The sequence below is a fragment of the Mirounga leonina genome, unplaced genomic scaffold (assembly GCF_011800145.1).
Source record: "Mirounga leonina isolate KUSES-001 unplaced genomic scaffold, KU_Mleo_1.0 Mir_176, whole genome shotgun sequence".
Taxonomy (NCBI): Eukaryota; Metazoa; Chordata; class Mammalia; order Carnivora; family Phocidae; genus Mirounga; species Mirounga leonina.
In genome coordinates this window covers 2,649,554-2,668,261 of record NW_023270454.1, presented here as the reverse complement: position 1 = coordinate 2,668,261, position 18,708 = coordinate 2,649,554, and the positions used below count along the sequence as shown (strand labels likewise).

At 35.7% G+C, this 18,708-nt stretch overlaps 1 protein-coding gene across 2 annotated transcripts in view; it reads right to left on the bottom strand.

The window, feature by feature from the left end:
• Window positions 1-18,708, bottom strand: part of PPP3CC (protein phosphatase 3 catalytic subunit gamma) — a 99,145-nt gene that overhangs the window by 6,387 nt on the left and 74,050 nt on the right. The window contains exons 9-13 of one of the 2 annotated variants that reach the window (XM_035022531.1): window positions 16,200-16,325; window positions 15,324-15,395; window positions 2,853-2,879; window positions 1,853-1,934; window positions 1,129-1,226 (exon numbers count right to left, since the gene is read on the bottom strand). In XM_035022531.1, coding sequence (XP_034878422.1) covers window positions 1,129-1,226; window positions 1,853-1,934; window positions 2,853-2,879; window positions 15,324-15,395; window positions 16,200-16,325 — 405 coding nt within the window. The remainder of the gene's footprint in view (window positions 1-1,128; window positions 1,227-1,852; window positions 1,935-2,852; window positions 2,880-15,323; window positions 15,396-16,199; window positions 16,326-18,708) is intronic. The other variant, XM_035022532.1, reaches the window with a different exon arrangement.

Genomic DNA, 18,708 nt, shown 5'->3' with positions numbered 1-18,708 from the left:
CTGTGTCAATATTCTCCCACCAGAGGAAGTGCCATTCTGACTTCTATTACTGTTTGGCTAGTTTGCCTATTCTTGAACATCCTATAAATCAGATAGTCTGTGCCCTTTTGTGCCTAGTTTTTTAGTTTACCATAGTATTTGTGAGATTCAACCATGTTTTTGCATGTGTTCATAGTGTTATTTTTTCACTGCTGTGTATATTCCATTGTAGAAACAGAACACATTTATCTACTCTACCATTGAAGAACATTTGGGTTTTTTCCTGTTTGGGGCTATTATGAATAAAGCTACGGTAAACATTGTTATGCAAATCCTTTGGTGGACATATGCATTTATTTCTCTTTGATATACCAGGGCTGGGATTTCTGGGGTATGGGGTAGGATATATGTTTTGTTTAACTGCCCAAGAGTTTTCCAAAGTGGTTGAACCAATTTACATGCCCACCAGCAATGTATCTAGTTCTATTCTCCATAAATTCACCAAGACTTGGTATTGTTAGACTTCAATTTTAGCCATTCTGGTGAATATGTAGTGGTATTTCACTGTGGTTTTAATGTCTGTTTCCCAGATGAGTAACTATATTAAGCATCTTTTCATATGCTCACTGGCCATTTTGATACCCTCTTTTGTGAAGTGCCTATTAAAATATATTGACCATTAAAAAATTGTTTGTGTTTTTCTTATTGAGTTTATAATTCTTTATAGATTCTGAATTTAAGCCCTTTGTCTGACATATGTATTGCAAAAAATCTTCTCTCAGTTAATGGCTTGGCTTTTCCCTTTCCTAAACATGTATTTTCAGAAATTCTTAGTTTTAATGAAATTTAATTAATTGATTTTTTTTCTTTTAAGATTAGTACTTTTTATGTCCTATCTAAGGACTCTATCTACTCTAATACTCTCCATACTTTTTTGGGTAAGTTTTATTTTTTCTTTTACATTTAAGTTGTAATTAATTTTGAATTAATTTTTGTATATAGAGAGAAGAGTTAAGATTCACTTTCCCCCACATGGATATCCAATTGCTCTAGTATCATTTATTGAAAAAAGCCCTAATTTTAAATTTTATGTTGACTGCTGGGTAATGGGAGCACACCTTCCATGAAAGGAGTATTTCTCATACTCACCTGTCTCAATAGTCTGCTTTCCTCCTGAGAGGACACCTAGAGGGAGTGTCCCTGTTGGAGTCAGGCCCTTGAGAGTCAGCACACTCTCACTCTCTTCCCTGCAAAGGAAGGTGAAAGCCCTGCATTAATGCCAGGGTGTCTACTGCTCAGCAGTTCAAAGGCACTAGATGGGAAGTTAAGAAAAGATGCACAGAGATGGAGGAAAGGTTCTCCTTCCTCCTACCCCTTCCCTGACCCAACGAAAGAGATGTTTTCTGAAAGTGTTCCAATTTTAAACCACCAGCAGATTCTTGTTTTTCAGTTAGAGTTACTTAATAGCCAGGTACTGTTCTAATGCTTCCATTATATCACCCCATTTAATCCTCCTAATAACTGTGTAAGGCAGGTCTTTTTATTATCATGCTTTTACAGACAAGGAACTGAGGCTCAAAATCATACAGCTAAGAAGAAGTCGAGCCAGGATGTGAACACAGGCAATCTGGCTCCAGAATCCACACTAAATCACTCCATTCACTACATCTAAGCTTGTACCAAATGAATGTTTGCCAAAACATTTCTAGTCACTTTAATATATAGGTCAGATTCAATGTGCACTCAGCTCTGACTCTGAAGACCTATCCAATCATACAAACTCCAATTCTAAAAAAAAACTGTTCTGAAATCAACTTCCAATTTTCTGTCAAAATGCTTTGATCCCACACTGCAATGACAGATTTATCCTTACCGCAGAATTGAAAAGACCCGTGCCATCTTCCCAATGGCTCTGATTTTATTCTTGATGATCTCCTTTCGAACTGTAGTGCCTCCTTCAGGAATACAAAGAATCAGTGAGTTAAAAGAATGTGTTAACTGGTTAGTTGTTAAAAATGCAGGATGAAGTATCTTTCTAAGTTAAAGAAATTGTTATTTTAAAAAAAGAAATCAAGGTCTAAGTTTGTTTAGACAAAGAAAAATCCCAGGAAGTTCTAAGGAGCAAGAGAAAAAACAACCCAGAAGAGGGGAAAAGCAAGATGAAAAAAATGGAGGGGGTCACAACAAAGACAGACTGGACAGACCTACAAGAGGTGGGAACTTATTTGTGGTTCTGAAATACAGAGCACAGTGAAGAATGAAACATACATGTATCAACAAAGACAGTCGCTACAGCAAAGATCTCTTCTGAGAATGCTGTGGGCCACCTCAGAATGCGGGGTTTGGCCTGCCAAATGGCAAGTGACGATTCACCCAGTTGTCTTCTGTGGGCAAACACAACATAGAGCTAGCTCTCCTCAACTTAGTGAGGGGCTGCTTTCATTCTATAATCCTCACTCACAAACCGGTGAGTTATTTCCTAACATCGACAACTGTGCAATATAAATTATGATGGTGGGGAAGGTCTTTATAAAACAACACCAAAAATGTTACCACAACATTGTATGGCCTTTTCTCATCTAAGATTAAGGGAACAGCTCACACATGAGAAGCCAAGGTCCAGGCATGCACCAGGTGACCGCACTCAAAAGTCAGAAAGAGAAACATGGCCTCTCCTTCCTCACCCCTCCAGTTCTCAATATCCTGCAGAATTATACAGCAGGTGCAAAGAAAACATTTACACTAAAACAGAAAGGGAGGATGGAGAGCCTGTCTGAATCACTCAACTACAACTAAAAAGGTCTAATAAAATTAATAGGCTGTGGTGGGACAGACAGCAAGTATTAAGCTCTTAGCACATTTTAGTCAGATACCTTTCCGATAGCTTGAAATGTAGTGATCTTCAGGGAGAAGAGACACCAAGAAACAAGAAGATGAAGATAGAATTATGGGAAGAGAAATTTAGGTTGACATGGAAGAGAGAAAAAAAATCAAAGTGAAATGCAATGAGAGAAGCAGGCTACTACTATCTTTTATCAGCTCAGAAGAGACATCCTTGGTAGCATGATAGAGTATTAAATCACAGATTTCTTGTCAGCAGTTTTTCCTTTTCTTAGAAGTTTATAGTTTTACATTAATTCACCTCTATTGTCATCCAAAACACCCTATCCCCACAAGTCATGCAAATAAAATTGGACAAAGAAAAAGATACTATTTGGGAAACAAATGATGCTGAAAACAGGGAACAAAAACAAAGGGCAAAATGAACAGCCTACAAATCTCTTAATAAAGCCATGTGTGTTTTTTTTTTACTTTTTATTGTTATGTTAATCACCATACATCACATCATTAGTTTTTGATGTAGTGTTCCATGATTCATTGTTTGTGCATAACACCCAGTGCTCCATGCAGAACGTGCCCTCTTTAATACCCAACACCAGTAAAGCCATATGTTTTTGTTTAATGGAGTCACTATCTTCCTGTGTCTTTTTGGAGATATTATAATCTTTCCCTTTTTCAGTTTTATATTTTCTTCAGAATCTCAAGTTCATTCACATTGCTTTCTGCTGTTTGTGTTGTTGATTCTCTTCGAGACTTTCCTGAGGTGGCTGGTAATCCTTGGTGTCTGCTTGTGATTGAGAATGGGGGCCTAAAAGGCTCTCCAAGTTGCCGGGTGGACCGCTGACGGGCAGCTTTACAGGTAGGGATGGGGTGGGGGAGCTTTGTGAGGGAGTTCTCTATATCAGTACTGAGGATGCACATGGCCACTCAATTCACCTGTTTTGGGCAAGGTATTGATGCCCTCAGTTGTATTCTTAACCCAGAAATTTTTAGTTTACACCTTTTTTGGAGATTAGCCTCCAGACCTGGAGAAGAGGCAGTTGCCCAGTGGCAACTAGGACAGTAACTGCTTTTCAAACAGCTTCCACCTAGTCTTATTTTAGCTCAGTGACCATCTCCCTCCTTCCCCCAACCCACAGTCCCCAATTCTAGAAACTGCTACTACCAATTCCTTTGCTTTTTGAGAATTCTGTGCTGGAACTCAGCATTCACCACTACTTTAGGTTTCTTGAATCAGCCAAGTGAGGAACATTAATTCGTTTTCCAGTTTCTAAAAGTTCCTGTAAAAATCTCCACATTTTTGTAGGTTTGTAACTTTTAAACTTTTTTATTGTTAAGTATGAGAAACATAAAGAAAAGTACACAATACAAGTGTATGTGTCTCTGTTCCCAAAGAAAATCACTCTCTTGACCTTTATTGAAATCCTTTCTTGCTGTTCTTTATAGTTTTATCATGTAAGCATGTGTGGATCCACAAGCACTATGGTTTTCATTGTGTTTGAACTTTAGGTAATTGGAACAATCAAATATGTATTTTTGTATCTGGTTTCTTTTGCTCAACATAATGTTTGTAAGACTGATTTGTGTTTTGTCTGTTGTAGTTCACTGTCATTATTGTATACAATTCCACTATGAACACATATGCCATAGTTTATCCTTTTTACTGTCAGTGGTCATTTGGTCTGATTCCAATTTTTGGCTATTGTGAATTTGACTGCTATGACTATTCCTATGCATTTTTTTTGCTGCTATTTCTGTGAAGTATATTACTAGAATTAGAATGCTCAACTATTATGTAGATGTTCAACTCTGGACAACAGTTTGGCATTATCTACTGAAGTGGACGTACTAATTTATACCTCAGTGTATGAGCATTCCTGTTGCTACACATCCAGGCCAGTTCTTGGTGTTCTCGTTAATTCATCTTTAATTTTAGCCGATCTGGTAGGCATATAGAATGATCCACTGTGGTTTTAATTTGCATTTCCACAATTACTAATGTGAATGAATACCTTGTCATATCTTTACAGGCCATTTTGATATTCTCTTTTGTGAAGTGCTTGTTCAAGTCTCATCTAACTGACCTGCAGTTCTTTATATATTCTGCAAGTGAGCCCTTTGTGAGCAAATATGCTCTCCCACTCTGTTCCTTGTCTTTTCACACTCTTAATAGGGTCTTTTGATAAATACAAGTTCTTATTTTAACATAATCCAACTTATTAATAGTTTCCTCTATGGTAAGTGCTTTTTCTGTCCTAAGAAATTGTTCTCTACCCCAAGGTCATGAAAATATTCTATGTTATAATTCTAGAAGCTTTTACTGTTTTACCTTTCATATTTGAATATATTAATCCATCTGGAAATTATTTTGGGGTTTGAAATATGATACGGGTCAGGTTTATTTTTTTCTCAGATATCCCCAAATCACTTATTAAAAATACCATCATTTTCCTACTACTCCTGGCAGCACCACCTCTGATGTAAATCAAGTGTCCACATATGTTGGCGATGTTTCGGGATTCTCTGTTCTGTTTCAGTGCTCATCTGTTCTTGCTCTACTAATTCTAATTACTCTAGCTTTATAGTAAATCTTGATATAAAGAACAAGTCTTCCCACTCTGTTTCTCCTCAAGACTTAAGCTATTTCCATATTAATTTTGTAACCTTTCCGTAGCATTTTCATACAAATTTTAGAATCTATCCTCAGCATTTCCATATGAATTTTAGAATCGAATGGGCTGTTAATACTTGACTTTGTACTGAATCCATAGGTCAATCTGGGAATGATTGAGATCTTTACAATATTGAGTTTTAAAAAAATCAATGAACATTTTATTTCTTTCCATTTATTTAGATCTCCTTTAATTTCTCTAATAATGCTTTATAGTTTGTTGCTTAGAGGTACCACACACCACTTGTTAGATTTATTGTTAGGGATGATATTGTAAATGGCATCTTTCTTAAGATTTCATTTTGTTGCTGGTAATAGAAATACAAATGATTTTTGCTTATTGACTTTGTATGCAGCAGCTCAGCTACATGCACTTGTTGATTTTAACAATTTATAGATTCTTTTAAATTTTCTCTGCACACAATCATATCACTTATAATAATGATAGTTGTGTTTCTCTCTTTCCAATCTTTACACCATATGTTGCTTTTTTTCCTGCCTTATTGTATTGGGTGCAACTTCTTTTTTTTTTTTTTTTTTTAAAGATTTTATTTATTTATTTGAGAGAGAGAGAATGAGAGACAGAGAGCATGAGAGGGAGGAGGGTCAGAGGGAGAAGCAGACTCCCTGCCGAGCAGGGAGCCCGATGCGGGACTCGATCCTGTGACTCCAGGATCATGACCTGAGCTGAAGGCAGTTGCTTAACCAACTGAGCCACCCAGGCGCCCATTGGGTGCAACTTCTAATACGATATTGTATAGAGGTGTTGATAACTGGTATCCTTGTCTATTCCCAATCACTAAGGAGAGCTTTCAACATTTTGCCATATGATGTTTCCAAAAGGGTTTTATAGCTATGTTTGTTAAAGAATTTCTTTCTGAGCAGAATTTAAGGGATCTATTGCAAAAGAAGGATGAATTTTACCTAATGTTGCTTCTACATTTACTAAGATGTGATTTTTCTTCTTTTTAATGCAGTGAATTATACTGTTTTAAATAAAATTTTATTTTATAATAGTTTTAGATGTTCAGCAAAGTTGTGAAGTCACTATGGAGTTCGCATTCACCCCTCACCCAGTTCCCACTATTACTAAGATCTCAGGGGCGCCTGGGTGGCTCAGTCGTTAAGCGGCTGCCTTTGGCTCATGTTATGATCCCAGGGTCCTGGGATTGAGCCCCGCGTTCAGCTCCCTGCTCCGCGGGAAGTCTGCTTCTCCCTCTGCCTGCTGCTTCCCCTACTTGTGCTCTCTCTCTGTCAAATAAATAAATAAAATCTTAAAAAAAAAAAAAAAGAAAAGAAAAAAGATCTTACATTGCTATATACTGATTGAATTTTGAATGCCAAATCTTCCAAAATTTCTGGAATAAATCTACTTGGTTGGGAGACATAATTCTTTTATGTATATTGCTAGTTTCAATTTGTTGATGTTTTGTTTAGGATTATTCTATCTATATTAATGTCCTTTCACATTTTAGTATCATAGTTATACTAGCCTCACTAAATGAGCTGGAGAGCATTTTTTCTTTTTCATTCTCAGGAGGATTTGTGTAAGATTAGTGTTGTTTCTTTTTTTAAATTTTTAAATAGTTTGTTATTATTATTATTTATTTGACACAGAGAGAGAGAGAGAGAGCACAAGTAGGCAGAGTGGCAGGCAGAGGGAGAGAGAGAAGCAGGCTCCCCGCAGAGCAGAGAGCCCAATGTGGGACTCGATCCCAGGACCCTGGGATTATGACCTGAGCCAAAGGCAGATGTTTAACCAACTGAGCCACCCAGGTGCCCATGTTGTTTCTTTCTTAAATATTTGGTAAATCTGTTGGTGAAGTTATCTTCACCTGGCATCTTCTTTTCTTCATAGAAAGATTTTAAATTACAGATCCTATTTCTTGGTAGGAATGTAATTATTAAGATTTTCTATATTGTGTCAGTTTGAATAAGTTACATTTCTCAGGAAATCTGTCCATTTCACCTAAGTTTTAAAATTCATTCTCGGGCGCCTGGGTGGCTCAGTTGGTTAAGCGACTGCCTTAGGTTCAGGTCATGATCCTGGAGTCCCTGGATCGAGTCCCGCATCGGGCTCCCTGCTCAGCAGGGAGTCTGCTTCGTCCTCTGACCCTATCCCCTTCTCATGTGTTCTCTCTCTCTCAAATAAATAAATAAAATCTTAAAAAAAAAAAATTCATTCTCATTATTTTATTAATGTCTATAGGGTCTGATGTCTCCATTTTTCAGTACCCTTGGTTACTTTTGTCTTATCTTGTTTATTTGTTAAGTCTTACCAGGGATTTATCAATTTTATGAGTCTTTTAAAAGAGCACATTTTGGTATTACTACTTCTGTATTTTTTCCTATTTTATAACTAATATTCTTTTTCTTTTAATTTTTTTTTTTTTTTTTAAGATTTTATTTATTTGCGAGAGAGAGAATGAGAGACAGAGAGCATGAGAGGGAGGAGGGTCAGAGGGAGAAGCAGACTCCCTGCTGAGCAGGGAGCCCGATGCGGGACTCGATCCCGGGACTCCGGGATCATGACCTGAGCCGAAGGCAGTTGCTTAACCAACTGAGCCACCCAGGCGCCCCATAACTAATATTCTTAATCTTTTATTTCATTTCTTCTATTTTCTTTGGGTTTAAAGTACTATCTATCCTTTTGTCAACTTTCTGAGATGGATGCTGATTTTCTGCCTTTCTTCTTTTCCAGTATATTCATTTAAAGCTATAAATTTTCCTCTAAGCACAGCTTTAGATACCTCCCCCAATTTTTGTCATTTTTTTTTCCAAGTTTAAATCAATTTGTATTTAAGCACCGATTTTATACCACAAAATGTGGTATAAAGGTGACTATATTTGTTCATGGAAATTGCCTTCAAAATACATTGCAACTAAGCTGTATATAAGATTTTATATGCGTTTTGGAAGACATCACACAGAAGTAGCTGCTTTGTCAATAAATTTGACCACTTTCACATTGCTCTTGGTCAGTCCACCACAGTTATGCAAGGTGATCTGGACCTTGTTGTACACACTAAACCATTCTGGGTGATGATTCATCTTCTCTGCTTGTAGGTTGACTCAGGACATGAAGTCAAATGCCTGATTACAATTTTTGAAGTACTCTTTGTAGATGGCATCTCTTTTACTTAATTCCGACCATCCTGTTACTTTAAGGTCAAGTATAATTTAATTTCTCTCAGAAGACAGCAGAAGCTGTCAACCAGTGAGCATCTGCTGACATGGCCACAAGGTTCAGGCTCCATTCCCAGGCCTGCCTGCTTGTTACTTGTCCTCAAACTTTAATATGTTCTACTTTTCATTTTCGTTCAGCTCAAAATATTTTCAGATTTTCAAAGTGATTTGTTATTTGACCCATGGGTTATCATGTGTGTGTGTGTGTGTGTATATATACACTTTTTTTTTTTTAAGGTAAGCTCTAGCCCCAATGTGGGGCTTGAACTCATGACCCTGCGATCAAGAGTCGCATGTTCTACCAACTGAGCCAGCCAGCCATTCCTATCAAGTGTGTGTGTGTTTGTGTGTATGTACATATATGAAATTTTATTTTTAAAATTTACTTATTTTAGAGAGAGAAGAGGGAGAGAGCGTGAGTGGGGGGAGGGGCAGAGGGAGAGAATCTCAAGCAGACTCCTTGCTGAGTGTGGAGCCTGACTGGAGCTCGATCTCACGACCCATGAAATCATGACCTGAGCCAAAATCACAAGTCAGATGCTTAACCGACTGAGCCACTCAGGTGCCCCAAGTCTCCTAAAATATGGGGATGTTCTAGATTATCTTTTTTTTTTTTTAAAGATTTTATTTATTTATTTGACAGAGAGACACACAGTGAGAGAGGGAACACAAGCAGGGGGAGTGGGAGAGAGAGAAGCAGGCTTCCCGCTGAGTGGGCAGCCCGATGTGGAGCTCGATCCCAGGGCCCTGGGATCATGACCTGAGCCGAAGGCAGACGCTTAACGACTGAGCCACCCAAGTGCCCCTAGATTATCTTTTTGTTACTGATTTACGTATTACCTGCATATAGTCAAAGAACATAGTCATTACGATTTTAAATACTTTGACATCTGCAACTTACTTTTAGCTCAGTACGTGGTCAATTTTTGTAAATGTTATGTGTGTTTAAAAGGGTGTATTCAGCACCTGTTGGATGCAGTGTTCTTTGTATGTCCATTAGGTCAAGTTCATTAATTACATTGTAATTTTCTACAGTCTTCCTAATTTTGTTTGTCTGCTTATTCCATCAATTACTGAGAGATATTTGTTAAATTCTCCCACCATCATTGTGAATATTTTGACTTTTCATTGTACTTGTTATTTTTTATTTTACATATTATGAAGCCATATTATTAATTGCATACACACATAAAATTGTTACATCTTATTTTTTAGTTTCTACTTCATGTAATATTTATCTAAAACAACTTTTCTCTGGTTGGTGTTTGCGTTATATATTTATTTTTCTCCTTTTACTTACAAACTTTCTGTATCCTTATGCTGTGATCTGTCTCTTATAAAACATAAAGTTAAAAACAAATCCTACTTGACAATTTGTCTTTTAAACATTAACATTTGGGGCACCTGGGTGGCTCAGTTGGTTAAGCGACTGCCTTCGGCTCAGGTCATAATCCTGGAGTCCCAGGATCGAGTCCCACATCGGGCTCCCTGCTCAGCAGGGAGTCTGCTTCTCCCTCTGACCCTCCCCACTCTCATGTGCTTTCTCGCTCTCTCAAATAAATAAATAAATAAATAAATAAAATCTTAAACATTAACACTTAATAAAATTTCTGAAATATTTATCATGATAATTTATTCTATTTGTCTTATTGTTATGTACCTTCCTTCCTTGCCTTCTTGTGGGTTATTTTTTATCATTCCATTTTTTTCTATAATTTAAAAGTTAAATACTTTAAAAAACCCTCTTTTCTTGAAGGTTACTCTAGATCACAACATGTATCTCTTACTTACCAAAATATAATATTGTTTTTTTTTTTTCCAATTTTTTTTAAGTTTATTTATTTACTTAAGTAATCGCCACACCCAACCTGCGGCTTTAACTTATAAGCCAAGATAAAGAGTCACATGCTCTTCCAACTGAGCCAGTGAGACACGCCCCCCCACCCAGTATAACGCTAACAGTTACTTTCCCCTTCTTCCCAAATAATGCAGTCCTCACATACTTTATCTCTATCCCACTGCCAATTATTATTGTCTTATGTTTTAATTCTGTCTTTTAAACCTAATAAAACATTATTATTGTTGTGTAATACAGTTTACATTCATTTGATTTACCCACATATTTTCTACTATTTTTACTTTTTATTTCTTCTTGAATCTCCAAGCTTCCATCTGGTATTTTCCTTCTGCTTGAATAATATTTTTTAAAATTTCACTTAGGGGGCGCCTGGGTGGCTCAGTCAGTTAAGCATCTGCCTTCGGCTCAGGTCATGATCCCAGGGTCCTGGGATCGAGCTCCACATCAGGCTCCCTGCTCAGTGGGGAGCCTGCATCTCCCTCTCCCTCTGCCTGCCACTCCCCCTACTTGTGTGCTTTCTCTCTCTGTCAAATAAATAAATAAAATCTTTAAAATAAAATAAAATATCACTTAGTGGGTCTTTTGGTAATTCCCTAAGTATATTTTTTAAGGGAGGGGTATCTGAAAAATGCTTATTTTCTCTTCACTCTTGAAAGGCATTCCTGCTGGGTATAGAACTCTAGGTTACCAGTTATTATCTTTCAGTGCTTTGAATATGTTATTCCATTTTTCTTGCTTCTACTGTCAGTTTAATTGGTCTCTTTTGAAATTAATCTCTTTTTTTCTGGTTGTTTTAGGATTTTTTTCTTTGTCATCTGAAGTACTTTTACTATGATGTACTCAGGTGTTATTTTCTTTGTATTCATTCTGCGTTGGTTTACAGAGCTTCTTCAATCTGTGGCTTAATGTCTTGTCAACCTTAGAAAATTTTTATCCATTATCTCCTCAAATAATGATTCTACCTATTCTATCTCTTCTCTGGGACTCCACACATACAGATGATAAGCCTACTCACTGTATCCTCTGTCTCCTAGGCCTTTTTTGGTATTTTATTTTTTCTTTTCATGATTCATTCTAGATTGTTTTTTCTGACCTATTGTCTGGTTCATTTATTCTTGGTTTAGCTTTACTGAATCTGTTAATTCATCTTTCACAATTTAAAAATTTATTTTACTTTTCATTCCTAGCATCTTCTTTCAATGCTTTATCAACTCTGCTTTTATAATTCACAATTTTCTGCCAAAATTTTCAACCTAGTTTTTTATGTTCTTGAACACAGTAAGCATTGTTTTGGTTTGGTTTGGTGTTTAGCACAGCTATTTTATTTATTTATTTTTTTTAAAGATTTTATTTATTTATTTGATAGAGACAGAGATAGCCAGAGCAGGAACACAAGCAGGGGGCGCAGGAGAGGGAGAAGCAGGCTTCCTGCTGAGCAGGGAGCCCGATGCGGGGCTCGATCCCAGGACCCTGGGATCATGACCTGAGCCGAAGGCAGACGCTTAATGACTGAGCCACCCAGGCACCCTTAGCACAGCTATTTTAAAGTTCAGTCTGATAAAGCCAATGTCTGGAGAACCTGGCATCTGTTTTTATTTTTTGGTGTTTCTGCTGGTTCTCATTCATGTTGTTATATCTCCTCATATGCCTAGTTATTTTTGGTTGTGAGTCATATATTATATATTTGAAAGATTATTTGTAGTAATTTAAAGTCCTACACGATGTTATCTTAGTATAGAGAGGTTTGCTTTTGCCAGGTGCCTAGGGCTACTTTATTTAAATTTCATGGACTGAAATGATTTGAAGGTAGGCTATAGTGACTTTCAGGGCTGTTCTAGTTCCAGTTTACCCTTACTCTTACATAGATGCAACATTCTGGGGTCCCCAACCAATGAGGAGAAACTCACCAGCCCTCACATCATCCTTGGCAAGCCATGAGCCCTAATTTTTTTTTTAAGTAGGCTCCACGCCCAGCATGGAACCCAACACGTGGCTTGAACTCACAACCCCGAGATCAAGACCTGAGCTGAAATCAAGAGTTGGACGCCCAACCAAATGAGCCATCCAGGCACCCCAAACCCTAACTTTTTAGCTTCTATCAAGACGGCTGCTCAACATCTTAGTTCCTTCTTTTGAAATTCATGGATATCTCTAGGAAAGAAATAGTCCCAAATTTTGGTTTTACCTCTCTGGATTTATGTCTTTTTTCCAGATCTCAACTTGGTAATTATTTTACTTTGTTAGCTTTCTGAATGCCTCTAAAGCAAATTTTAGAATATTGTGTCTAGTTTTTACAGTTATCTTAAGTCAGGGTTGATTTAAACTATCTAGTGTGGCATTACTAAAGTGGAAATCCTTAGTTTGTATCACTTAAATAAAACCAAAATTGTATTGTTTTTAGTGTAGTTTCAGAAAGGAATGGAATTAGAAGTATGTTCAATTCACCATCATAACCTAAAAAGTTATTCTTCATTTCCTTTCAGAAAAAAATTAAAAAGCATGTATCAGCTTATATCTACACACCCTGTAAAAAATGGAAATGAGAAGATTCTATTCATTTACTTTTGCACTTAACAGAATATCCAGTACATTTTCCATATTAGCACTGATTGCTCTAATCCATTCTTTTTTTAATAGTTGCACATATCACTCAATCTCACTCAACATTTACTTATCATGCTCACTACACTATACTTGGCTTTAGGGCTATTTTGGTGAGCAAAAACCAACTGTATCCTAGCATTTGGGGAGTCTACAGTTGAGTGGGAGTAAAATATATTACTCTTATAATAATATAAATAAATGCAAAATTACAATTCTATTAAATGCTAAGGAGAGGTACATGGTGATATGAGACAGCATGACAGGGGTACTGGATCTAGTCAGGGAGGTCAGAAATGTCTTCCATGAGGATGTTACAATAAGCTGAACAAGAGCTAACTAGAAGAGAAGGGGAAGAGGAGGCTTGCAAAATAATATTCTATGTAGAGAATCTATCAAATGGGTATGTCATAATTGATTTACCCACCTTTCCACTCAGGGACATTTGTTCTGATTGTTCTGATTCTGTTGATACTATGACAATACTTTAATATGTATTCCCATATGCAATTTTTGGCATAATTTTGTAAGCATATCTTTATGGTAATTAAGAATCCTTTCTTAGTACATACAATAGAGTTCACAATAATTTCCATATCCACCTAGATTTGAATATAAATCCTACTAGATCTATTTCTTACATATTTCATCTTCCCCTAACTTAAATTCTTTATTTTGTTTGAATTTTCTCTTGCCTGAATTATTTCCTCAAAAAGAACTGGTTCCTTATAATGATCTGCTACCTCATACATAAAGATGCTCACAAGCTATGCTCCATCTGCTCTTCACCTTCAATGTGGAATCTAAAACATAACTATGTTTAGGACTCCCCTCTATCTGCCCAAAGTAAGCTAGGCTTTTTCCACTATGTAGATGGTTTATCCTAACAGTTGAATGAATCACTTCAGCACAGAGCATGGAAAATGAGACAACCAGAGGTTTGAACTCAGGTGTCACCATCTTTCCAGAATCTTTTGCATTCTCAGATAAATTAGAACCTATCTTTAAAATCAAACTGCCTTGGGCTCCCTGCTCCACAGGGAGCCTGCTTCTCCCTCTGCCTCTGCCTCTCTCTCTGTCTCTCATGAATAAATAAATAAAATCTTTAAAAAATAAATAAATAAAATCAAACTGTCCACAATACACTAGGAAAAAAATACTTGGCTACATATATAACAAAATGTTACTATATAAAGATCGCTCACAAGCCAATAAGAAAAGCAAAAACCAAACAAACACGCACATAACCCAGTAGGAAAATGGGCAAAAGGTATGAATTGACAATTCACAAAAGAAAAATACATGCGGTCAATAAAAAAAAATGTCCATTAGTCATCATAAAAATACAAATTAAAATTTTAAAAACACCAGACTATAAAAATGATAGTAAACAGTATTGGACAGTGCACTGTGAACTATGCATCACACACACAAAATGGAATCTGGTACAGCCTTTCTAGAGGTTATCTGTATCTGATTTAAAATTGTAAGTACTAAATGACACAGATATTCAATTTCTAGAAATTTATCCTATGAACATAATCAAGAACATATTATTCTCAATTTCCTAATATTGCTTCCCTTTCTTTCATATCATATATCAACATCTGACTTGTACTTATTTATTGTCTTCTCTCCCCTAGAATATAAGTTTATTGCATGCAAGGACCTAAATAGTACTTGCTATATATTAGTCATGTAATAAATACTGGCTGTTGACAGAATGTGTAAAGATTTATCTATAAGAATTTTTAAACTGTAGGGTTTTAAGACAAAAAAGTTGGAAAAAATCCAATATCCAACAGCAGGAGATTGATTAAAACAAAAATCACCAATAAAGACAACTAGATAACTGTTAAAAATTAGTCTATTAAAAAACTATAAATGTTTATGATACTAATACATGACCTCATTTTTGTTAAAAAGGAAAAAAAGGGGAAAATATATGCAAAGATATAAGACAGGTAACACAATATTACATCAAGATGTGAATAGCTGATATTTATGAGATGGCAGGTTTACAGGTAACTTTTTTGTTCTTATTTGCGGTTTCCAGTATTTTTCAAATTTTATTTTTCTGTAATGAACACAATTCTTTTCTAATAAGACAAAGAAAATTATTCAAAACAAACTAAAATCAAACTCAAAACTTCATTTCTAGTTCAAATGAGAAAAAGGCAAGTTTACCTTCAATTTCATCATCGGAAATCAATTCATCATCAGAGCATATGTTGAGAATGTTAACCAGCATCTCTGTGACTATATAAGACAAAATAACCCAAAATGTATACAATTAATAAGGTATTCTCTCTAAAATGATGTGGATGTTTAAGTAAACACATGTTAAATAAACATAAACAAAAATTATTTGTCATTATGCTATTAAGAGTAATTATAAAGAGTAGCATTAAATCTAGACCTTCAGGTTTATATAGAATTTGGGGAAATTACTTGCTTCAGTAAAAGCCTGGTCTTTGAAAATTCTATTGCATAATTACTTGATTTCATGAGACTGTTGTCCAGAGCCTTTTCCTCACTGATATGTACATGAAAAGATTTCCTCCCATTTTACAAAGATGTTAAGCCATCAGGTCTATGCCCAACAAATTTATTTTATATTTGCATAGCTTATTTGTATAGGTGCACAAATAAAATTCTACAGGACACTATTTCCTATTTAAATCTCTTTATCACTGAAGAAATCACAAAGGAATGGTTTAGTGACTTATGTTATTTTAACATCCTGATCATAGTAGGGTAGCTGCTTTAAATGGATATTTACAACAATAAGCGCACAATTGACTAGAACTATAATTTAAAAACCAATTTAAAAATTAAAAAAATAAAATAAATAAAATAAAAAACCAATTAAGTGCCATTTAAAAATCTTTGTAGAGAACACAGAAATTAGAAAATACTTCGGATAGCTTTATTATTTATTATTTTTTATTCTTTTTAATTCTGTAAGTTTAAGAAAAACATTTCTGAACCATCAGGGGACTCACGAAATATAAAAGTGTGCTCCATCACTAATTAAGACAACTGAGCATCCAATTCTCTTACCTTTTTCCCCAACAAATGGCAAAGACCATGTGAAAACGTCCATAAAGTTTGGAAGCCAGTAGGGGTGTGGAGAACAGTTAAACTGCCTGATATTCATGACATTGTTTTCATATTTTAGCACAGCAGCTAAAAAGGAAAAAGCAGGAAAATATGGCACAGAGGAACATGACATGGCAAATGGTATGCTTTGTATAGCTGTGTACCTACTAAACAGAACTCATGAACTTCCTTTCCACTTGTAAGTTCACGACTTGATATTTAAGAGCAGATGGAAAATCTTAAAGCATTTTATACAGTTCATTCTTTTAAGAATTATCCCAAGGAACAAAGTTACCTGAAGATCTCATATATTAAAAGTACAAAAGAAACTGAGCTCTGAAACTTCAAAGGGTCACTGCGCTGTAACCATCTGTAGAAATCTCAGGTTCCACATTAGAAAAATTTTGTCATAATTTCCCTTTATAGGCCAAATGGTTACAATTACAGCTCTCCTTTGAAGGCAAACATTTTTCATTAAGCAAACACAGCCTCTTTTGCTAGTCATTATCCAGTGCCAAAGATTTTATAAACTCTCTGGGAGTTTAGAACATAGCATTATCAATTCATAGTAGGGGATACAGATGGTAAACTTGGAGCAATTTACACAGCTCAGAAGTAGATTAAATCATCTCTGCATATTATACAGAGGATTAAAAATCCATCTCTCCTATACAGAGTTAGTATATTGCTAGCACCATATAAATGTTTAACTTGATCAGTTCATGTATTTGTACACATGCTTTGGTACTAAACTAATTTTCTTTATATTTTAAAAGTTTGAAAATCCAATTTCTTAGACTTCACCATGAGCACGAGCTCTGCGATGTTGTTTGCATTATTCTCTTTAGTCTTACTTGATCATAAATAGATTCGGGTATGAAGTACTTCAGAAATGACAGATATAGGTCATTTCCTGGTTCCTGTTTCTTTGCTTATTAAAGGATAGTCTCATGTGCTCAAAATTTAAGTTACTGAGTGTCTAAAATGTATACCATGGATTATAAAGAAAATACATGAAAGTAGGATCTCCTGCTCTTAAAAACCTAACATTGGATATAATATACATGTCCCATTATTTTCATGTGTATATATTTTATTTAGGTTAGATGAATACACAATTATTCAACAATTCTCTCAATCTACACAGGAAAAAGAAGTGAGAGGTGGCTCTTTACAGTGGATGATTAGAAATGAGAGCATAAAAAATTGCTTTTGGGTATGTTCCCAGTGGACACAAAAAATAGGAATAGAAATCTTTAAAAATCATGACTTAAGGATCTTTCACATAATCATTGGAACTAAGAAATACTCTTTGGTACCAATATGAAAGAAAGAAAAGCAACAGAAGAAGAAAGAGAAAAAGGAAAGGGAGAGAGGGTTGTCATTTTCAAGAAAGAGGTACTTGGATGGGGAGTAACTTAGTACCAGCAGACATTATTTCATATACCACTCTGTCTTTTTCCTAAAAAAAAAAAGAAGTTTGAGAAACAACCAAGGAAAATAAGAATGTTTCAAGATAAAGTTACCAATTATGTCAAAGTCAACAGAAAACTCTGGTAGACTGGACTGTGACTTAAAAGATTATTCACTAAAGGAATAATCAAGATCAAAACCAGGTTAGAATGGGGCAGAAAACGAGCTGGCATTTAGTGAATGAGTGAAGTGACTGCTGTGTTGGGTGGCAGGTTTCAGTTGAGCACACTGACAAATCCACTGTGCAATCAACACTCTTCCTAGTGAGCCTGAACAAGGGAAAAGGGAATGTCTTCATCACAGATATGAGGACTAGGGCCATGAAGTGTCCTTGAAGAAGTTGCCAACACAAGCAGCACATACCATTCATAATGGAAGAAATAAGAAGAAAACTAAGTCTCTAACATATTGGGAATTAGGAAGGAAATAAGAAAGAATGGAGTTAGGGAGAAGCAGAGTGTGGTGGGATAGCTAAGATTCAGAAAAGAATGATGAGATGTAAAAAAACTAGATGCTGGAAGAGAACTGAAGTCAAAGAAGTGTTTTTTAAAATGTATAGTAAGCCACTGAGATGACTGATTCAAATCAGATTGAAGTGAGATGTGCCATTCCTTAGTTTCCCTTTAAACAGGCTACATAGTAAGTATACTGTGGACCTCTTTTAAACTTGATTCCCCAGCTGCATATACAAGGTATGACTATAAAGTAATGAGACTTAAAAACCACCAACTACAAACACACCAGACCTTATATATGAGATGAGTGTGGTCCTCTGATGTAATCACACTAGGCACAATAACAGTAAAATGTTATAGTATCATAGCAATTTAGAGTTTGACAGATGCTTTTAATGTTTATTTTTAGTATTCCAACTTATCTTCAACAACCCTATATGACAGGTATTTTAAAGATACACCGAGGCTCAGAGAAGTTAAGTGTCTTGTTAAATGTGAAATTAAGTGTCATGTTAGCTGTGAATTTAAAAGTGAAGCAGGAC